Raw genomic sequence first — 22,492 nt, 5'->3', positions numbered from 1 at the left:
TGGGCCTTCCTTGGCCACGTCGTGGTCTTCTATCTGGAAAACTTTTCTTCAAAAAGAGCTTAATTCATAAGGACCAAAGCTAAAAACCTCAGATCTGATTCCTAATAGCTTCAGTGGCGAGTTTATATTGAGCTTTGGTGGGTCACTTGACCCACCTATTTTTCTTAATTTTATAACAAGGTGTGTACAATTAAAATTAATGACTCATCTTAAATAACTTTAGTGAACTACCTTAATATTTTAGACAACTAAAATATATGTATTTTTATAGCCCATACTTTGTATTTTAATAGCCCAACCTAATATAGATAGCCCAATACAGCTTAAATTTAATAATAAAAAAAAACACAAACAATAATCGTGTGAACTGTGAAGGTAAAACGACGTTTCCTCTCCAAGCCTCACAGTTAACGAACGATCACAATCCGACATCACTCATCAGCCCACCAGCCATCTCAATTGCCAACCTACATCACTCTCAGGTGTGTCAGTGCCATCACCAACAGTCGTTGTCTGCCCCTCCGTCATTAGTAATGATGCAATTATAAAAACATATCAAGATATAAGACCTTGTCGGATACAGTTGTTAGAATTTTAAATATTTTTTTGGCTTATACGACTTGACCGATTCAAACCCGCAACTAGTATTGTTTGATTTTTTTTGTAATTTTCCATCGGTTCCATTTAAATAGTAAACCATGTGATTTTACGTTCTAGACTCGCCACTGAATAGCTTCATAATGGATAAAGTTTCCAACTTTATCCATTAGGATGGTCCAAACCACTAAGATCTAGACTTTAAGTCTCAAAGGGACCCAAAGATGCATCTTTCTCAACTTAAACCATTAAGTCCAAGTCTCCCACTTTCAGATCTGAATCAACAAGATGTCTAGATGGATAAAGTTTCCAATTTTATCCATAATAATGTCACAATCTTTCAAGATCTCAACTTATATACACCAAAATGACATAAAGTACCAAAATAACTTGCATGACTAAAAGGGAAGACAAAAGATCATAACTTTCCTAGTCCATGAGGTCCAAGAAGCATTCCAAACTGATCAAAAGATGTTAGATTCCACTAAACTCCAAGATCACTCATAAAATGGACGAAAAGTGCCAAAAATCATAAATGAAGAGAGATAAAGAACTAAAGAGCAAGATTGGAACTTTATACTCATAATAGTCCAGAAATATAGTGCCTTTGATGGATCCAAACTTGAAGCATGATTCCTTGCAACCAAAAGAACTTTAGTGATCTTTGAGCTTCATCAAAAATATCATAAAAGCATCCAAAATAGGAGAGAGGAGAGGGGAGGAACTCAAATCTTGAAGATGGAGGCTAAGGTTTCTCCCAATGGGTTCTAGATATGATGGAGGCTGCTAAAAGGTTCAACAATGTAGAACCTTATGCTTAAATACATTGAAACCCCTAAAATCATGGGCTTATGATTGATAGACTGCCACTCTGTGGCCATGTTTCTCCACTGCGTGGCTTGCCACATTGTGGAGCTCTGATCTCCACTTTGTGGCAACGGTTTTTCACCCAAATCCATTCCAGCTTCAATATATACACACAAAGAAATACATAACAATAAGAAACAAAAAAGGATAAATGATCACCCTGATGAAGACCCATCTTAACGGCAAAATCATCCATTGATTAAAATCGAAGCTCTGGCAAAAGAAAGAAGACCCTTATCCAACTTCACCACACATGACCAAAACCCAAAATGGTCATAATATGAATTAGGTAATCCCAAGAATCAAATTTTTTGTTTTTTTTTTTTCTCAAAATCAACATTGAAGACCATTTACCGCCTCATTTGCATCTTGAACGAACTGACCACTACATTCAACATTAAAAAGGTTAGCCAATAATCTGTTGCTCGTTAATAAAAGTTGTCTGCTCCACACTAACCACACTCCTAATGATCTGCCTTCCGATTAGCCAACAACTTCAATTATAAAGAATATTTTTTTATACGAATAGTATATAATTAAGGAAACTCGCTAGAGTTTTATTTTAAGAAATTTAGTAATCTAACCATTAAAAACGAGGTTTTAAAAAAATCATATTTTTTCAGTTCTTGAAAAGTAATCATTTTCTCCGGAATGCCCTAATTTCGGAATATTGTTCATATTCCAGCGTTTTTTTTCAAAGATTTTTTTTATTTTTTTATTTTTAAGATTTCGAATGCTATATTTCATAATGTTTTGTCACCGTTTTTCAATAAAATGTTTAATTTTATGGACTAATATTTTATATAGTTCATTTAACTATGTTTGTTTAATTTTTTTCATTAAATTAAGCAAAAAAATGTTTTTTTTCTTGAAGTTCCGGAATTGTTCTTCGGATTCAAACTTGTTAAAATTCCGGAGTTTTTTTTTTTTTTTTTTTTTTTTTTTTTTTTTTTTTTTTTTTTTTTCTTCCTGAAATCCGAAATTTTAGTTTGGAATATGGAATGTTGGTCCGGAATCTGGAATGACGTTTCGGAATCGATGAAAAAAAATGTTTTTTTTCTTGGTTCGGAATGCCCATTCCGAACAAAGTGGTTATTTTTGTTAAAAAATTGTAAATATCTTGAAATACACTAAAAATGTTAGATTTCTTAATTTCCCTTTATTTTAATTAGGGTTGCTTTTCATTTGCCGGTAAATATATATACTTGTTACCTGAATGCTTATCATGAAAAAAGAGTTAGAGCTACCAGTTGAAATCAAAATTAAAGAGTTAATATCTTCTTTGCAAGTGACTAGTGAGATTTTCGTTTCTCAATTGATCAATAGTAAGTTTGTCTGTTTGTGATCACGGTTTATTGCAAGTGATAATATATTTTTTCATCTGTTGTGGAGGTACAACATCACATCAATGGTAAAAGCACCGTAAATGCAAGTAATAATACATATGTTAATAATGGACGTTGGTTACAACATTATACATAATTTAATGCATGAGTCATGCAAACGTGTAGAAAAAATAATTGTCGTCACATTTATATACATATAAAAACGGTTCCAAATGTAGAGATAAGAATAGAAAAGGCATCAAACTTTAATCAATTTCTCAATGGTTGAAGGTATGGGGGTAACGAACGTCTTTTCAATATGTGAAGCATGTATGTTATGCTTCTATGCATATTTAAAATTCTCAATGCATTATTATTATTTTTTTTGATAAAATTACATTGAGAGTATTCAATAAATAAAGTTAAATGATTGTTTTTTTTGAATGGATAGAGAACACCTAATGAGAATAGGAATGGGGAAAAAACATAAAATAAAGCTAAGGGAGACGTTGAAACACCCCATGTTAAAATGTTCAGGAAAAGCACCATTGCTCATATGCTCATCAATACCATGCTTCTCGTATATATCTTATCTTAGAAAAGTAATAATCAATTTGTTAAAATTATAAAATTTATTCGCTATTAACATAATACAAAATCAATCCCATTGAAATCGGTTCATAACATGTTATATCCCCTGTTCTAAAAAGCATGAAACTTTCATCTAGTATATGGTTTCATTATCTTTGATTAATAACAAATACTTAAAAAAATTAAAACAGTTATTCAACAAAATCAGTAAATATGTTAGATCTATTGTTAATAAGCAAATGAAGTCGTCTTGAATGTAACTTTAAGGACATTATACTTTGAAACATAATTTAAATCAAAATTTATCATCTTTTAAAAGAAAAAAAAAGATCTAATAATTTTTTAAAAGGAAAGGCCCATCTAACAATTAAACTTTATCACCATAAACTTTCCCCACACAAGTTGTGGTCCAACCACCACCCCTTCCTTATCTGCAGCACATTCAAGCCCTCCTTCCTTCCCCTCCTTTTCTATTTCTTTTTCATCACTATAAACTTGGTCACATCAACATTTGGACCCCCTCACCCACCTTTTCTTTCGTAAGATTGTCAACAAATATACATGGTGTTTTCTTTTTAGTAAATTACACGAATGTTTCCTATGGTTTAGGGTAATTTGCGTGTTAGGTCCCTAACTTATTTTTTTATTCGAAAGGTTTCTACTGTTTGTTTTTGTTACGCGTTTGGTCTCAACCCCATCCCGATCATCTTATCTTACCTATTCTATTATTTTTCCCCATATAAATAATAGTCTTTTAGGTAAGACATAACCAAATACGTAACAAAAACAAACAGTAAGGACCAAACACGTAAGAGAAACAAATAGTAAGGACCACCCAAATTAAAAAAATAAGTTAGAGACCAAGTTAGCAAATTACCTCAAACCGTAGGGACCATTCATATAACTTACTCTTTTTTTATCTCTTCAAATCACTTAGGCGTTAAAAAATGAATTTCTTTTTTGTTGTTTTTCTTTACAGATCCTTGAAATGTATATGTATACCTTATGTGGTGTACTTTTTTTTGTCTTTGAAAAATTCAATCTGAAAAATGTTTTTATCGTTATTAGCTTCGCCATCGCTACTTCCCTTTCTCTTCCCAAAACCTATATTTGGGGTCGTCGATGCCTCGGTTGTTAATTTTCGACGAACAAAAACGAGAGATGGAGAAGGTGCTAAAACCCTATATCTTTTTGTCATCATCGCCTTGATTGCTTCTAATGAAAACACACCATCATCTCCCTCAACTTTCTTTCTTAGTTGTTTCCGGCGAACATATACCATCATTTCTCTCCCCTCTCTCTCTCACACACATACACACACAAACATCTACCTTTCTTGGTGTACAAAAAATGAGTGGAGGAGCATTTCGTTTTATGCTCTCTAATCTACCAAAGAGCAGGTTGATTTATACAATATTGCTCTACAAAATAAAATGCATATTAGATTCAATTTCAGTGAGTTTTCATATTTAATTAATGTTTGAAGTTTTTGGATTTGATTCTAGTTTAATTTTTGAGATTTGAGTTTTCAAATTTAGTATTGTATGATTTTTATTTTAGGTTTAAAATTATTTTTGTTTGGTTTACTCTAATTTAGTGTCGATGGTATCTAGTGGTGGTTGTCATGACTTTGAAAAAGAAGGGAAAGGGGGGGGGGGTTAATATTTTTAAATAAACTAGTTGTGAAACCTATATATTACATGAATTAATTTTAATATATATATATATATATATATATATATATATATATATATATATATATTTGAGAACTTTGAATTTATAAGAAAATAGGAAAAATAATAAATTATTATAATAAAAATGTTTTTTATCTTTTAAATTTAAACCAATAATTTAAATAAATAAACAAAAGAAACTAATAAACTTTAATTTGGGGGAATTTAAAAATTAAAAGGTAAGTTTATTAATGAAATTGATATCCATCTATTACTATATTTATTGCAATTATTATATTAAAATATTATGTATAATTTCATAAAATATAAAAACTCATAAAATGACATGCGAAAATTTTTTTAATTCAAAATAACCACAAAATAACATTTGTCAAATTGAATAAGAGTGTAACAAATAGCAAAAAAAAAATATTTATTTATTAGAGTAAATAAACAAATAATACAAAATAGAAAGTTGTGTAATATAGTCACTTAATCGCTGATAAAGATAAAACATGCAAGTTTAATACTAACTAGGGATGATCCGAATGAAAAACAAAACATAAGAACGAAGCTAACGAATTTAGCCAAACAACATGAATGCATCCGTGTGATTTACTCTAAAGAATATGTTGTTATTCTTTGACATTAACCAATTTAATGTTATAATTATCTACTCTAATAAATGAAGGTTTTTTTGTCACTTGTCACACTCTCATTCAATTTGTCAAATGTTATTTTTTGGTTATTTTGAATTAATTTTTATTCCAAATGTCATTTTATAATTTTTTCTATTTTATTAAATTCTACATAGTATTTAAATGTAATAATTGCAATTAATGTAATATTAAATGTATATCTATTTTAATAATTGACTTTCCTTCTAATTTCAAAATATCTAAATTAAAATTTATTAGTTTCCTTTATTTATCTATCTAAATTATTTGTTTAAATTTAAAAAAGAAAAAACATTTAAATTCTAATAATTCACTATTTTTCTAATTATTTTTATATATCCAAATTTTTTCAAATGTTTAGAATTTTCATATATATATATATATATATATATATATATATATATATATATATATATATATATATATATATATATATATATATATATATATATATATATATATATATATATATATATATATATATATTATCAGTGTTATATCTACCTTTTATATATTTTAGCTTTTCTACAAATGTGAAAATTACATGTGTAATCCATCCATTTATCTTGGTTGTATTCCTTATTTATTCAAAACAAGCTCCCCTACTTTAAAAACCCTTTCTATATATTTGGAAGAATTCTTTCATCACTTACTTTGTACATTCAATTCCATACATTCTGAATTTATAACCTCGTTATATAAAATAATGCCTCCTGTCCACTCCAGCCCATTTCATCAAATGGAAAACCCAGCTCTTGCATCGTTTTTACAGCACACCACCAATCGGGAAAAGCGATCAAAAAGTCGCAGTGGCAGCGGTGGCGGCGGCGGCGGTGGTATCTTCCGCATGTTCAAGCTTCTTCCCATGCTAACCTCCGGTTGCAAGATGGTGGCACTATTAGGCCGGCCAAGAAAGCAGCTGCTAACTGATCACGCAACCACCGGAACCCTATTTGGTTACCGGAGAGGGAGAGTAAGTTTAGCCATCCAAGAAGATCCACACCGTCTCCCAGTCTTTGTGATTGAGCTTCCGATGAGCTCAACCGCGTTCCAGAAAGAAATGGCGTCAGATATCGTCAGATTATCGCTGGAAAGTGAAACTAAAACTAATAAGAAGAAGGTGTTGGAGGAATATGTGTGGGGAGTTTATTGTAATGGAAGGAAATATGGGTATTCGATACGAAGGACACAAATGACAGATGATGAACTTCATGTGATGCAGTCGCTGCGAGGGGTGTCAATGGGTGCCGGAGTACTTCCGGGGCTGTCGGGAAAGGAGTGGGCGGTGGACGGCGAGTTGACTTATATGAGAGCAAGGTTTGACCGAGTGGTCGGAAGTAAAGATTCAGAAGCTTTTCATATGATCAATCCTGAAGGAGCTGCAGATGGCCAAGAACTCAGCATTTTCTTTGTAAGAGTACATTAGAAATTAAGGAAAAGGAAAACATACTTTTATTTTTACACATGAATATGATCTAATATTTTTTGGGTTTCATATTGATGATGTAAATCATAATTTTCTAAATTTTTTTGGGAATTAATTGAGTTAAAAAAAAAAATCAAACTCAAACTTATATATGGTTCTTCTTTGATTATTTTCTATAATTTAATCATCATAATATAAAATGTAGCTATAACATTTTTGGCTCTTTCCTTATGTAATTAGTTGTTTTAAATTTACCTTGAACTTTCTGATGAAATGCACTTGTTTGTAACGAATATACTTTCTTTGTCCCAAGAAAAATATAGTATTTTTGTTTGGAATTATTTTAGAGAACTCAATAATATTTTCGTTAAGTTTTTTTATTGTATTTTATTTTGTTTTTAATTAAAAAATCGATACATAAAATTATGAATTTCATTTTGTTTCATATGCTTCGCTATTTTATTTTAACTTATTAAAAATAAATTGATACTCAAACAGTCAAACGTCTTATTCGAGTATTTATCAAATTAAATATATATTTTTATAGACAAGAAAAGTCTTATTTTCTATCAAATAAAGTCGATCTTATGAGTTGGATGATATTCGACTACTTCATCTGTTTCAAACTAGATATAAATTTTCTTTTCTTTTTATAAAGTTTAGGAACCGAAAGAAAATGTATATAGATGTACATTATTTGACAAAAAAAACTGAATACACTGATCTAACTACTAAGTTTTACTTGAAATATTTCCGAAGAAAATTACGCACACGACTTTAGTTTTATGTGACTAACAAGGAGTTAACATATGATATGATGTTTATCTATCGTGATGTTGATGTCAAAAAAGCAAAAAGTTTGTTCAGTGTGGGATTAGGATTAGTGGTAGGGAACAGTCCATATGAATTGATAAAATCCAAAGGAACGACAAAGACAAGGATGATACATTGGACTAACTTTGAGTGTAACAGATGAATTACATCTTTGATTACTTTTCTAATAACCCAATATGTTTTAGCAAGGCTCTAATGTTTTTCCATGTAAATCTTATTATATCAAAGTTATGGTCTATTTCTATCAAAATTTATTATGGATTAATATTATTGTAGTCCAACAAGCATTCATATTATTTTATATATTTAAAAAAGGTTTGTATGGTCCCCGTTTCACCGGTTACATCTAATTCATTTGACTTCTTTTTTAATATTCTTTTTAAAGATTAAATCAAAAGTTACTGTTATGTTTTTTCGATTTTGTATCATTTTTTTTTTCATATCTTCATCACAGGATGAGTCTTTTTATGTTTTTGGTAAACCTTCATTTTCAGAAAAAAAAAATTCAAAATCTTCATCTTCGTTCTTTCGGAACAAAGTTAGTCTCCTAAATCGTGTCGATTTGTGAGGATGTATCAGATCTTCATCGAGCACCGCTATTGTGGTATGTTGGACTCTGCAATTACGATATGTTGAATATCGAACTGCCTTGCAAATTTGTCTACAATCTTCCTCTGCAATGGTACTCTGCAACCACTCTACAGCTTCCCCTACCATTGTAGTCCCATTTCGTAGCTTTGTATTTTGATGTTGAAAATTATATATGATGTCAAACGGAAGAGAAAATTCCATAACTCAAAAGGAGATCACTTATGTGGGCTCGAGTTCTTCTTCATCATTTTGCTTTCTTATGTAGGAGATTATTTATAAAAATAGTCAGCTTATCCTTGTGTGGTATCCGTCAACATATTATCTCCACTGTAACATTATTATATGTATGACACTTCAAATGCTTTTAAAAATTATGGTTGTTATAAATTTCATGACATTTAGTCATGAACCACAAAATATTGTTTAACAAAAACCCTTGTTATGTAAACAAATACAAAACTTTGGGTGACAATTGTTATTAGAAATAAGAGTACATAATATTGTATAGTTTTATAAGATTGTGTCAATCGTGTATTTTAATACCTTATTGTATTTTATGTACTATATATACCTAATGAATAATACAATATTATTAAGGTGAATTGATTGTAATCCTTACATGGTATCAGATTTTCAATAGGATTACCCTCTCCTTCTTCTCTTCATCGATCTCATGACCGGAACTTTTGAGTCTTCGCTTCCTCTCGCTACCATTCTTCATATGATCACTCTTAAATTATCTCCAACCAATTACTTGTTGTGGCACAATCAGTTGCTCCCTCTCCTTGCTTATCAAAAGCTCTCTGGTCATGTCCTTGGTACAACCCTAGCTCCAACGAAAACCCTCCACACCGAAGGCGCTACTGTTCCGAACCCTGCCTATGAAAAATGGCTCGAAGATGATCAACGAGCGTATCTCATCATCCAAACCTCACTCACCAAAACTGCCATGGCAGAAACTCTAGCTGTATCCACTTCTCTTCAGGTATGGCAGAATCTTGAAAGAGCTTACCGTCAAGATTCTCAAGAAAGAATTCAAAATCTCAAAGATTCTTTGAGACAACTCAAGCGTGGAACCTCTACTGTTGCTGACTATACCTTGAAATTTCGGGCCCTTTGTGATCAGCTTTCGACAATTAGGCACTCTGTGGATGACAACGACAAGAGTCATTGGTATCTATGTGGTCTTGGCTCTTCTTATGAGACGTTTTCTAACACATATTGAGCAATCACCCCTAAACCCTATTTTCTCGATTTAATCTCCAAAGCAGAAGGGCATGAGCTTTTTCTTGCCTCCCTTCAAGACTCCAACCCTCCCCCTGCCGCTTTTAATGCTCAACGAAGTCAGCAATCTTCTTCTTCTAATCGTGGTGGTTCTTCCAATGGGCGTGGCAGAGATCGTGGTGCGTATCAAGGAGGTCGTGGTCGGGGTCGTAGACCGCCTCACTGTCAGCTTTGTAGGACTAATGGGCACTATGCCAGTGCTTGTCCGGAATTGTCATCTTATGCTCGACAGGTTCCTTCTCAATCAGCCCATCTTGCGCAATCTTTTCAGGCTCAATGTCATGTAAACGACTCCTCTCCAGATTGGTATGTGGACTCCGGAGCATCATCTCACATGACATCAAATCCTTCTTCTCTTGATTCGGTTTCTCACTACAACGGTTCTGATCATGTGGTTTTTGGTAATGGTAATTTTTCTCACATCTCTCATATTGGTACTTCAAAGTTATCTCCTCACTTAAAGCTTTCAGATGTACTTGTTGTTCCTAGCATTACTATAAATCTCCTATCGATTAGCAAACTTACACAAGATTCTCCTGTTGATGTTTTGTTTTCTAATCCTTTCTTCCAAATTCAGAACCGCAAAACAAAAGAAATTCTAGCAAAGGGCAAATGTGATAATGGGCTTTACGTACTCAAGCATGGTCATCAAGTTTTTCTGGCTACTCTGCATTCTTCTAGATCTCGTGTTTCTTTTGAATTATGGCACACTAGACTATGACATGCTTCTTTTGATACTTTGTCTTTATAAAATGAATCAGGTTGTTTGCCTGTTAGTTCCTTATTACCTAAACCTGACATTTGTTCTTCTTGTCAGCTTTCTAAATGCAAACAATTACCTTTTGGTGTTAATGACAAATGTGCTTTACATGTGCTTGAGTTAGTTCATTGTGACTTATGGGGACCTTCTCCTATTGATTCTAATGATGGCTATCGATATTACTGTGTTTTTGTGGATGATTTTTCATGGCTTTCTTGGTTCTATCCTTTAAAGCTCAAATCTGACTTTTATGATGTTTTTAGAGCTTTCTTAACCTTTGTGCAAACAGATTTCTCCTGCAAATTAAAAGCTTTTCAAACAGATGGTGGTACTGAATTTATGAATCATCGAGTACGGGATCTTCTTATTTCTAATGGGACACATCACCTGGTTTCTTGTCCTCATACACCGCAACAGAATGGTCGTGCAGAACGCAAGCACCATCATCTTACCGAAACTGGTCTAGCAATGCTCTTTAATGCTAGTGCTCCTGCCTCATATTGGGTTGATTCCTTTAGCACCGCTGCCTACATAATTAATCGAATTCCTTCAAAATTACTTGACAACAAGAGCCCGTATGAACTTTTATATCATGCATCACCGAATTATTCCCTTTTGCGGACATTTGACTGCCGTGTTTTCCCATACCCAAGGGACTATTCACAACACAAGCTTGCTCCTAGAAGTTCACCGTGTGTTTTTATCGGGTATGATTCTCATTATAAAGGCTATCGCGGTCTTGATCTAGCTTCAAATCGAGTGTATACCACTCGTCATGCAATTTTTGATGAGGCTGTTTTTCCATTTCGTGATACCTCACAATCATCATTGACACATGTTTTTGCAAAGTCACGGGGCTGCCCAATACCTCATATTACACCAGATATTCATTCATGTGTCGCATGCTCTTAGGTTCCTACTTCGGCTCCTACAGTACAAGTGCAACCTCCTACTGATAATATTATTGAGCCTCCTGCCCATATTGATCCAGCAACCCATGATGACCCAGCTACTGGCCCTCCTTCGCTGGTCCAAAATTCTACACCAGCCCAACAAGGCCCAACGGCAGCCGCTGCTCCAACAACCTCCGCCCATCCTATGATAACTCGAGGCAAAGCTGGGATATTCAAACCCAAACATCGTGTCGATCTCTCGTATCTTGAGCCAAATGTGTTAATTCAAGCACTCTTTGCTACAAAATAACCACACGGATACAAGACGGTTGCCAAGGATCCTCGATGGTTATTAGCCATGGAAGATGAAATGACTGCTCTTCGAAATAACCACACTTGGGATTTAGTTCCCCGTTCTTCTGGTGCAAATATTGTTGGCTCAAAATGGATTTATCGCACTAAATACAACTCTGATGGTTCTATTCAACGTTTTAAAGCTCGTTTAGTGGAGCAAGGATTTACTTATATTTCGGGGTTAGATTACACGCATACTTTTAGTCCCGTTGTTAAAGCCGCTACAGTACGCATAGTTATCTCTCTTGCTGTCATGCACAAGTGGCCTCTTCACCAATTGGATGTTAACAATGCTTTTCTCAATGGTCAATTGCGGGATACGGTTTTCATGGAGCAACCTCCTGGTTTTTTTGATGTTCGTTTTCCCAATCATGTATGTTGTCTCAAGAAAGCGTTGTATGGGTTAAAGCAAGCACCCAGGGCATGGTTTCAAAGATTAAGTTCTTTTCTCATTGGATTGGGTTTTACTTGCAGTCGTGCTGATCCATCTCTATTTGTTTTTAAAAAGCAAACACAGGTGCTTTTCTTACTTGTCTATGTTGATGACATTATTTTGACCGGAAATGACATCTCCCTAATTCGCAAGTTTACCTCAAAACTTGATGCTGAGTTTGCTATCAAGGATCTTGGTCTTCTAAACTATTTCCTAGGACTTGAAGTTTCTTACATGTCTAATGGCTCTGGTTTATTTCTCACCCAAGCTAAGTATGCACATGACATTCTTCAGCGTGCTGATCTACTTGACTCCAAGGCTACCTCTACTCCTCTTGCTACTTCTGATTATCTAGTTTCTTAAGGCACTTATTTTAGTGATCCCACCTATTATCGTTCATTGGTAGGTGCTTTACAATACTTGACTATTACACGTCTGGATATTTCTTATGCTATTAATCAGGTGAGTCAATTTCTTCATGCACCTACATTGGATCATTTTCAAGCCGTCAAACGAATTCTTCATTATGTTAAAGGCACTATTTCATTTGGTCTTCATTTTACGCAACCACGGTCACCTTCTTTGCTTGGGTATTCTGATGCGGATTGGGTGCGATGTATTGAGACACGTCGCTCCACGTATGGTTATTCTATTTTCTTAGGTGGAAATCTAGTCTCTTGGAGTGTTAAGAAACAACCTACTGTTTCTCGATCAAGCTGTGAATCTGAATACAGGGCTATGGCAAATACTGCTGCGGAAATCATTTGGATTACTCATTTGCTTCGTGAGCTTCATGCACTTCCACCGGATCGTCCAACTCTTTTATGTGACAACAAAAGTGCACTTTTCTTAAGTCAAAATCCTGTCTCTCACAAAAGATCTAAGCATATAGATATTGACTACCACTTCATTCGAGAATTTGTCACTTCTGGGCAGCTATATACGCGTTTTGTTCCAACTGCATTACAGCTTGTAGATATTTTCACCAAAAGTTTTCCTCATCCTCTATTTGAAAGTTTTCGTGCCAAGCTACGTGTTGCTCCACCACCACTAAGCTTGAGGGGGGGGGGGGGGTATTAGAAATAAGAGTACATAATATTGTATAGTTTTATAAGATTTTGTCAATCGTGTATTTTAATACCTTATTGTAATTTATGTACTATATATACCTAATGAATAATACAATATCATTAAGGTGAATTGATTGTAATCCTTACAATTGTACATAACAACAACGATAGTAAAAGTAGCAAATGCTATGTTCCACTTTTATGAAATCCAAAGTCCACTTCTATCAATTTTTCACTTCTAAGTCATTGCGTTCGAACTTGAGACACATGACATTTAAAAAAAACAATACATAAGATGAAACGTCTCATGAGCTATATGGGTTTTAGACTCAACAAGTAATAAATTTTTTGAGTAATCTTTTTGTGGAATCATATTTCAAAACACTTGATGAAACTCTTAAATTTTTTAAACATTAATTATATTACAAAGTGCAAAACACATTGCATGATGATAACTTTTCAAAATAATTTCTACTCAAAACAAGTTTTTGTAAAGAATAATAAAATTTGAAAAGCTTTCCATAAAACTTAACTAAAATCAAACGTATGCAAAGAATAACAAAATTCCAATCATGATTTCAAAATTTTAATAAATCATTTACCTAAATCAAACCCAAAGTATTAACATATCATAAAACATGCATTTAAAGCTAAAACTCAAACTTATCAACCTCTTGTAGTAAACTCCCAAAATAGAAGGAATAAAATCCACTCTATTAAGGTAACTAGGTAAAACACCCAAACAATTCATAATTCAAACACTATGAACTAAAATTATTCGTTACACATAAGGGGACATGAAGAAAATGATCTTATCCTTATGCAACTTTTTCTTATACAAAATGGGTGTCCATTTCAATGTTTTTAGTGTGTTAGTGTTGAACTAGGTTATCGGAAACGTATATGACACTCACATTATCACAATAAACAATTGTTTATGTAGCGAAAGGAACATGAAGTTCAAGAACGAAGATCTATAACCAACATGTTTAAGCAACACCATTAGCAATACCATGATATTCCGCTTTTGTTCTGGATCTAAACAAGGTGGCTTAATGTTTGGAAGATCAAGAAATGAGATTATCACCTAAGAATATGGTACCAAAAACCATAGTAAATGTTTTAATTTTTCAAAAGAAATCTTCATAAAACACATAAAGTAATCAATCATTGCTTCAAAAACAAAAACATAAAAATCAAAGTATCAATATCATCTCTCAAACATAAATAAGCAGAAGGATGTGTACGATCACGCCTTCGCCTTACCCCGATCATCTGAAGTACTTGAAAACATTTAAATCCACAACTGTAAGACAAAGTGTAATAAGCTCCCCCAAAATACCACACACAAAAATACACATACAATGCATTCACTCTTGAACCTACAGTCTGCTTGGATTGCCTCGCAAGGCTTACAGGGCACCTAGACTTATCTATTAAGCTTATAGTCTACGGTACCGCCTCGCAATGTCTACAGTAGTTAGACCGCTCCCTTGGGCCTACAGCATGACGAGACAGCCTCGCAATGCCTACAATACATTGGACTGCTTGGGTATCTTGGCCTACAGGACAAAGCAGGACAGCCTCAACCCTACCATAAAATATTGACATATGCTAACAGATAAACAATCAAACAATAAGCAGCAATACATGTAATCATAATAGATCATTACAACATATTAACATCCTACACACAAAGATACATACTGTAGTACAAAGGATAGTGATAAAACTCGCCTTGTGGTCTAGCAGATAACACCACAACTCACACAATTGAAGAACTAGTAATATAGGTCATCTATACAAAAATCAAGGACCAATACTTAAATTACTACCCAAAACCCTCAAATTGACCTAAAGTCAAATTTGGTCAAAAAGTCAAAAGTCAACGATCAAAGTCCATCAGTTGGTCACCACGTCATAACTAATAATTTTCCACACTGTGGTGACCTCATGACAAAATAGTCATAGAGGCCACTTAACCCCATGTCGTGCAGACAAAATCTCCACGCCGTGGGAACTGTCCTAACCAGCTTAATGTATTAAGCTCTTAATCTTTCAAGAAGCTCACTTATACTCTTTAAAAGGCCTTATTAAACTCCAAACATCATAAAACTAGTTGCCTTTTAGGCATGCATGTCCAATTCATACCTTGAGACCAAGCTAGGCCAAAAATAGAGGAAATGAGACCCAAAATTCCATGCATAACATCAAGACTCTATTAAACTTCAGATCTGGAACATATGTCCACAAAGGGACCACATGGATCCATAAAGTTGCCAACTTTATGGAGTCTAACCACTCAAAATATATCAATCTTGAAGAATAATGCAAAGAAAAGTAGATCTAGAAGAATGAAACATAAAGGTTGGAACTTGAAGACTTACAATGGACTAGAAAATGAGCTAGAAAGTGGAGAAGGGGGAAGGGGCTCTATTGTTGGATCTTCACATAATGGATGTCATCTTCTTCTTCTTCTTCTCACCAAAAATCACAACAAAACTTCAATAACTCATCAACGGTGGCTATGGGTGCTTCTAGGTCGAAAGGGAGGTGATGAAGGCTAAGGGTGTGCAAACCCCAGCCATCACATCCCTTAAATAGGGTTTAAAGCCCAAAAATAGGGGTTTCGGCCTGGTCGTCGTCACGTCGCGGATAACTCCATACCACGGCATGAGGACCCAAATGAATGTGCGTTTCATTTGTCCATGGCCACGACGTGGTGCATCCTTTGCCATGTGTGGTCACCACAACATTATTTATTTAAGACTTGAATTGCCAAATCTCAAAAGTGTTATTTACTTGGAACTTGGTGTTGCAGAATTCACAATAACCAAATGTTGAATAGAGCACATATGCACATCAATTGGATTGGAATCAGTATTAAAAAATAACTATGTAGAGCTAGATTTGTTAAGATGGAGGTTTATGATGTAGTGTCTGTTAGAGGTATTGAATTATCTTTTTGAGTGCATTTATATGAGGGTACAACGTTCGTGCATGTGAAGACTAAGTTGTTGCATGACATAAAAAATATTTGGACATGTAAAACTAGGATACTGAAGAGCTCTGATGATGTTACTATTGAAGGTGGGGTCCAAAAAAGGGTCATTGGAGGTCGTGGGTAGTTTTGGATTTGTATCAATGGGAGTATGTGTCAATTTATAAGAATACATGTCAACACGGTCAATAATCTCCTTTGTATATTTAGTTTTGCTAAAAAAACAAATATTTGGATGTCTAAGTGATAGAGATGCCAAAAAAAGTAGATTGGGGTTTAAATATATTTCATAGCAATTTCTCCACCAAGTAGTTAGAATTAGTGATTGTTGAAGGTGGTAGTTCGATGTTGTGATCAACATATAGAAAAAGAAAAAGCAATGTCATTGTCATGATTATAAATAAAAAAAGAATGGTCACAAGTGTTATGTTTGAAACTGATAATGGATATGTAATCGGAAAATTTTTGATACCATGTATGTTGATCTTGCTTGAGTACGTAAAGGAATTTTTGTAATAAACATACATTGTTTGGTTAAGAAGCATTATGACAATCCATAGGTTGATGCATGTATATCGTGTCATTTAAATGACCATAAAGAAGAAAGAATTTTTAACATCCATTTGATGTATATGCTATGATTTAGAGATGGTGATACTGAAAATTATCCAGATTGTTGTTGGTTTAACCACTGAACTAAAAAGTTTCATAACAATCTATAACGACTCGTTGAGATCGTCCATCGCCGACAAGGTGTGCTTTATATCATTCAAACGACCAGTCAGATTTATGTTTTGTGTTTCAAAATCCACATTTACTATATTATGTTCATGTTTGGTGTTTTAGGGACAAGTACCTGTTGGATTAAGGTGTCTAAGCTCATAACTAAATTGGTATAAACTTGTATTTAGAAGCAAAGTCCCTTTTAGTTGCTTTGATTATTAGAAACTGATTAGAATGACATTTGTAGAGAGATAAAATAATTTATTATTTTATTATATGATTAATAAATTAATTAGAAATAGATTAAATTAATTAAAATTTGATCAGAATTAATTTGGAATTAATTTGAGATCAATTGGAATTAATTAGAAGTGAAATAGTTACTTTGTAATTACTTAATAATTAAGCCAATGAGAGGTTCTAGAAACCACCTAGCATGGACGGTTTTGGAGTGCATTGTAAGGCAATCTAGAACTCTCCATTTGATAAAAGGAAAGTAGATCATCACTAGGATTTGAAATAATATTATTTTATGTTCAAATCTAGGGTTTCACGACACCTATATAAAGAGGTCATTGCCTTGCAACTTTCAGCCACTTCTTCTTAGAAAACCTTAGCCGAAAATCTCATCCCCTCTCCTCTCTCCTCTCTTATGTTCTAGTTTCTATCTGTGGGTGTGAGCCATCAGAGGCATCATACTTTTGGTGCTTTCTTTCTAAAGATCTATAAGGAAGGAATTAAGGAATTGTTTGCAATAACAGTTCAAAAGGTATGCAACCCTAAATCTAGTCATTTCAGTTATACTAGGGTTTATGTAGGGTTTATAGTTTCATAGTATGTTTCCTTTAATGAGAAGACATACATCCTTATAGGTTGTATGTAGTTTTAATTGTTAAGTGTTATTTTTTTCTGCATATATATATTTTCTGTAACCTATAAAACTCATCAGTGGTATCAGAGTAATTGGTTGTCTAACACTAATTGTGCATGAAATGAACTGAAAAAACAAAACAAAAAAATCAAAAAAGTGTGTCGTGTTTTTCATTTTTTTGCTCATTTTTCCGCCGTATCTGATTAGTATGTTGTTTTTGAGTCATTATATAAAAATCCAATTTTTTGCTTGCCTTATATGATGAAAAACCCTAATTTGAGATTTAAAGAGATAAACATGGAAATATAATTTTTGCTTATAAGATAATTGAATGAATTATCTTCACGGATTTTAATATCTAATTTAACTAACTTTAATCAAAAGATAAATATTAAATCCATAATTTATTTAAATGATTTAATTAATTTATTTAAAAGTTTAATTAAAAGATAAAGATAATGTAACATCATGTTTCGGATCGTCTGTGATTTAGGTTCGTGGGCTGCAACCCGGGCATGAGGAAGCCTTGAGGTTGCCACGAGTTACTAGAAGCGTAGGGCTTCTAGCCACCTTTCCATAGATATGAGGTTCATTGGAAACAGACTTATAACGAAGAAGCTATGATAGTTTGAAGTTTTGGCAAGTTTAGTCCCTTATTGGAGAAAAGGTGGCAGCTGAGTACGTGGGGCGTACGCGTGTGTACGCTCAGCGTACTTATGTGCATGATTTGGAAGCGGAGCCACCTAGTATGTTGGGCGTACTAGGCTCAGGGTGAAAACCCTAAATGAAGGTTGTTTTCCTATTTAAAGAACATGATGGCCTCATTTATGGACACCATTTTCATCCCTCAACTCTATCAAAACCCAAATTCCCATCCCTTGAGCTTGAGTTGCCATTTGTGAGCTTCTATGTGTTCTTATGGGATTCTTTGAGTGAAGAAGGAACATTGAAGAGAATGGAGTTGGAGTCCAAGCTTTGGATCTGATCTTTTCTGTGGTTGGAGCATCATTTAAAGGTATAAAGCTCAGAGCTTTCTCATCCTTTTTGATTTGGGCATATTATGGTCCAGTTTAGGGTTTTTGGTCCCAAAGCTTGACGCTTTATGAGTTGTTGAACTCCATAGCCTAATATCTTTCCCGTTGAGTGTTTCTAGTGGAGAGGATTCATAAAAATGAGGTCTTGGACGTTCAAACCACCCCCATGCATGAGATATGAGCATTTTGGGAGTACAGAGTGAGTATATTTGGGTTTGGCACTTTATCATCCACGCGAAAGCTTAAAGTCATGAACTTTGTGGAGTATGAGCCTTTAAGGAGTCCAGATCTAAGAGTATAACTATGGTCTTAACAGGTTAAGACCAAGAGACTGGGAAAAGCAAGTCTGGACATATGCCGAGCGTAATTCTAGTACGCCTCGCGTACTGATCAAGTGTCCCCGATTAGGATTCATGTGTACGCTGAGCATACCAAGGAAGGTACGGCTTGCATAATCTTGTTGTGGGCTTTTTAGGCTAGATCTCACATTAGGCCTGGATTTTGGGCTTATTGTGATGGAGATTTTGATCAGAGAAATATATTTATATGTCTTGGGTCTTTGTGTTGGGCTTGCCATTTGGACTTAAGTTTAAGAGTTGGGCCTTGGGAGAGCCCATCTAGTATTGGGCCTTGGTGGGCCCAATGGGCTTGGGTTATTTATAGGTCGGGTAGTGGGTTGGCTTTAGATCTTAATTGGGTTAATTGTGGGTTTTGGCTCAGTGTTAGAGGCCGGTGTGCAGCAGCAACATTTATAGGAGATGTTCATCATCCGAGGTGAATCTTGTCACTATACTTAACTTGAGTGGTAATATTAGGGGTGTTCGTTTGGATGGATCGGTTTGATCCGATCCAATCAAGTGAATCCAAATTGATTTTGGTTTTCAAAACATGGATCCAAATAGTCCAAACTAAATCTTAATCCAATTCGATCCGATCCAATTACAATTCGGTTGGATCGGTTTTTATAATTCGGTTTTGAAAAACCGAAACATTTTAACACGAAAAATAATTATAAGATTACTAAACTTTACACAAGAATCAAAAACAAATTACTTAGTTGTGATTTGAAATTAATAAACAAGTAATAAGAAGATATATTATAGTTAAATATTTTATAGATAGAAAACTTTTGAGTGAAAATGCATATTAATGTTTTTTTATCGTGTGAAACGTTCCTATTTGAAAAAATAAATTACAAAATTAATAAAAAACTATAGATATATATTATAAGTAGATAAATAACAAATGTTTATTCGGTTTTTTTGGACTATTCGGTTCTTATTTTATAAACCAAAACCAATCCTAAATCCAAAATAATAATTCGGTTTTGTTGAAAACCAATCCAAAAATCCGAATATCCGAACCAAATTGTCCAATTGGATAATTCGGTTTTATCCGAATAGTGAACAGTCCTAGGTAATATCGTGTGACCGGAGGGTCTTGTGTGCTTATATTGAGTATTGTGATATCCTGCATTATGTCTTTGTGATTTATCTTGTGTATTATGCTGATCTTTACTGAGTTAGGACCGAAGGGTCCACCCGAGTTGTGGGACCGGAGGGTTCCACTGAGACACGTTGACCGAAGGGTCCTATTCGAGATATATCCATGAGAGGCTAATGAGATATGTGTGGTATTTTGGGGAACTCACTAAGCTTCATGCTTACCGTGTTATGTGATATGTGTTTCAGGAACTCCTCAGGATCGCGGGAAGTCGCCGACTTGATTGTACACACGATATGGAGTTATGTTTTAGGATCCTGGATTTTTATTCAACCATTATGGATATTTGTTTTGATAAACTAATACTTTTGGGTTTTTGTGAAATGCGTTAATGAGAATTATGTGATTTAGAAATGAAAATTTTGTTTGAAAATTTACGGTGTTACAAGTTAGTATCAGAGCCTTGGTTTGAGGGATTCGGATGTACCTTCGGGTGTGTCTGGACTCAAACTGAGGATTTGAGAAAAAATTTCAAAAGAAATGATTTTTTTTCAAAATGAGAAAGAGTTTTAAGAGAAAAACGAATTCGAGCAGTGTGTACAATCAGCTAGAGCCCAAACGGTGATTTTCCAAAATACCCTTACTTATTTGTGTTATGAGATATTCAGGAGTATTAGGGATGCATGATACAGGATAGGCTAGGTATTTCATATCTTAGGGCTAGAGTTACCTGATTTGTGATGCCTTAGCTTAGGGGATGCTATTGATTGATATTATCTGCTATTTGCTCTGTGTATGTGCTGAGTAAGAGTACCTAGCAAGAATCTTTTAAAGAGAGCTTGAGTAGAGGAGTAGTCTAGGAGAGATACGTAGATGTGCATTTGAGGAATCTACTAAGAGAGTAGTGAGATACCCACGAGAGGTAGGGTTGCCTGAGTTCGGTAATGCCTTTTAGAGTTGCGGATAGAGCGAGTTGAGTTGTATGCTAGAGTGGTTTTACGTCTTGGTAGAGGTGATTCGATGCCCGAATGCTCATTGCTTTGTGCTTTGTGGAACTCTTAATGATGGGAGACAGCTACTAAGTGAATATGACGATATTCAGGAGGTAGATGGTTGGCATCATGAGGAGTTCTTCAGCAGCTAATGGCAGAGAAGTGTGGGCACCTAGGAAGAGCCTAGGGAGTGATTTTAGTCAGATGAGTATGCTCATAGAGGATAATATTCGCTGGAGAGCAAACATGTGTAATAGGATTGGTGATCGAGGAGGTTGAGCAACTACTTGGGAAATCTGGGAGGATCTGTGTGGAAATTATGGGTGGATGCGACAAGTAGTATGGGCCCATACTACTGAAAGCAGAGGACCCATACTCGAAACAGGGAGAATTCCAGAGGTTCTAAATAGCAGGTTAAGGGGAGATAACATGGTTCGGTTACCATGATTCGTAGCAGAGTGTGTTTCCATCTTACCAGTTATCCGACGATGGGTGTTCAGATTGAGAATGGATATGGCAAACTGTGGGGCCAGATGGCCATGTCGGTTGAGCTTCGACATAGTGCACCTTGCGAGGAAAATTAAGTTTAGATCTCAATGAGTTTGACTAGTGAGCTGGCAGTTGGAGTCGCGGAACTTGAGGAAAAGTGGAGACGATATGTTGTGGAGGATTACGGTCTGGATTGAGTGATCTGTCGATGATTGAAATGTCACTTTCTTTGACGAGAATTTCACTAGTTCAACTTCTTATGTGGAGCGAAAGAGATAACGAGCTTTCGGTTCCAAAGTTTGAAGGTAACCCCGAGGGGTAGCATATGATTGCGATATTTTCACCAGAATATATTGCTGCGAGGTATTTCTTATACCATGAGAGAGTCATAAGTGGTGACTGAGATGGATGAGGACAAGGAGATGTCTTAGTTGAGTAAGGCATACTTTTAGCACCAGTTCCAGGTGATCAAGAGGGGCATACCGAGGCGACGGCCCTCATTGCCTACGTTGTGTATCGACTGTGAGAGTGAGGTCTTTTGCTCTTATGATAATTTCCACAATG

At 34.6% G+C, this 22,492-nt stretch overlaps 1 protein-coding gene across 2 annotated transcripts; it reads left to right on the top strand.

Moving 5' to 3' along the window:
• The first annotated feature begins 6,259 nt into the window (after window positions 1–6,259).
• On the top strand, window positions 6,260–8,887 carry LOC111876220 (protein MIZU-KUSSEI 1). 2 transcript variants are annotated; one of them, XM_042899624.2, is made up of 2 exons: window positions 6,260–7,141; window positions 8,570–8,887. In XM_042899624.2, the coding sequence occupies exons 1-2, from the start codon at window positions 6,275–6,277 to the stop codon at window positions 8,624–8,626; spliced, it is 924 nt and encodes a 307-aa protein (XP_042755558.1). In that variant the 5' UTR covers window positions 6,260–6,274; the 3' UTR covers window positions 8,627–8,887. The 2 variants fall into 2 exon arrangements, with proteins under 2 accessions (XP_042755558.1, XP_023728526.2); XM_023872758.3 differs by having other exon boundaries at window positions 6,261–7,141; window positions 8,485–8,887.
• Window positions 8,888–22,492: the final 13,605 nt, after the last annotated feature.

This window comes from Lactuca sativa, chromosome 1, assembly GCF_002870075.4.
Source record: "Lactuca sativa cultivar Salinas chromosome 1, Lsat_Salinas_v11, whole genome shotgun sequence".
Lineage (NCBI taxonomy): Eukaryota > Viridiplantae > Streptophyta > Magnoliopsida > Asterales > Asteraceae > Lactuca > Lactuca sativa.
This window is presented reverse-complemented; position numbering and strand designations above follow the sequence as displayed.

Coding starts and splice junctions, on each gene's coding strand:
- LOC111876220 (XM_042899624.2), top strand. CDS start 6,275: ATGTGTAATCCATCCATTTATCTTGGTTGTATTCCTTATTTATTCAAA. Junction 7,142..8,569: donor AAGAACTCAGCATTTTCTTT/GTAAGAGTACAT, acceptor AGGATGTATCAG/ATCTTCATCGAGCACCGCTA.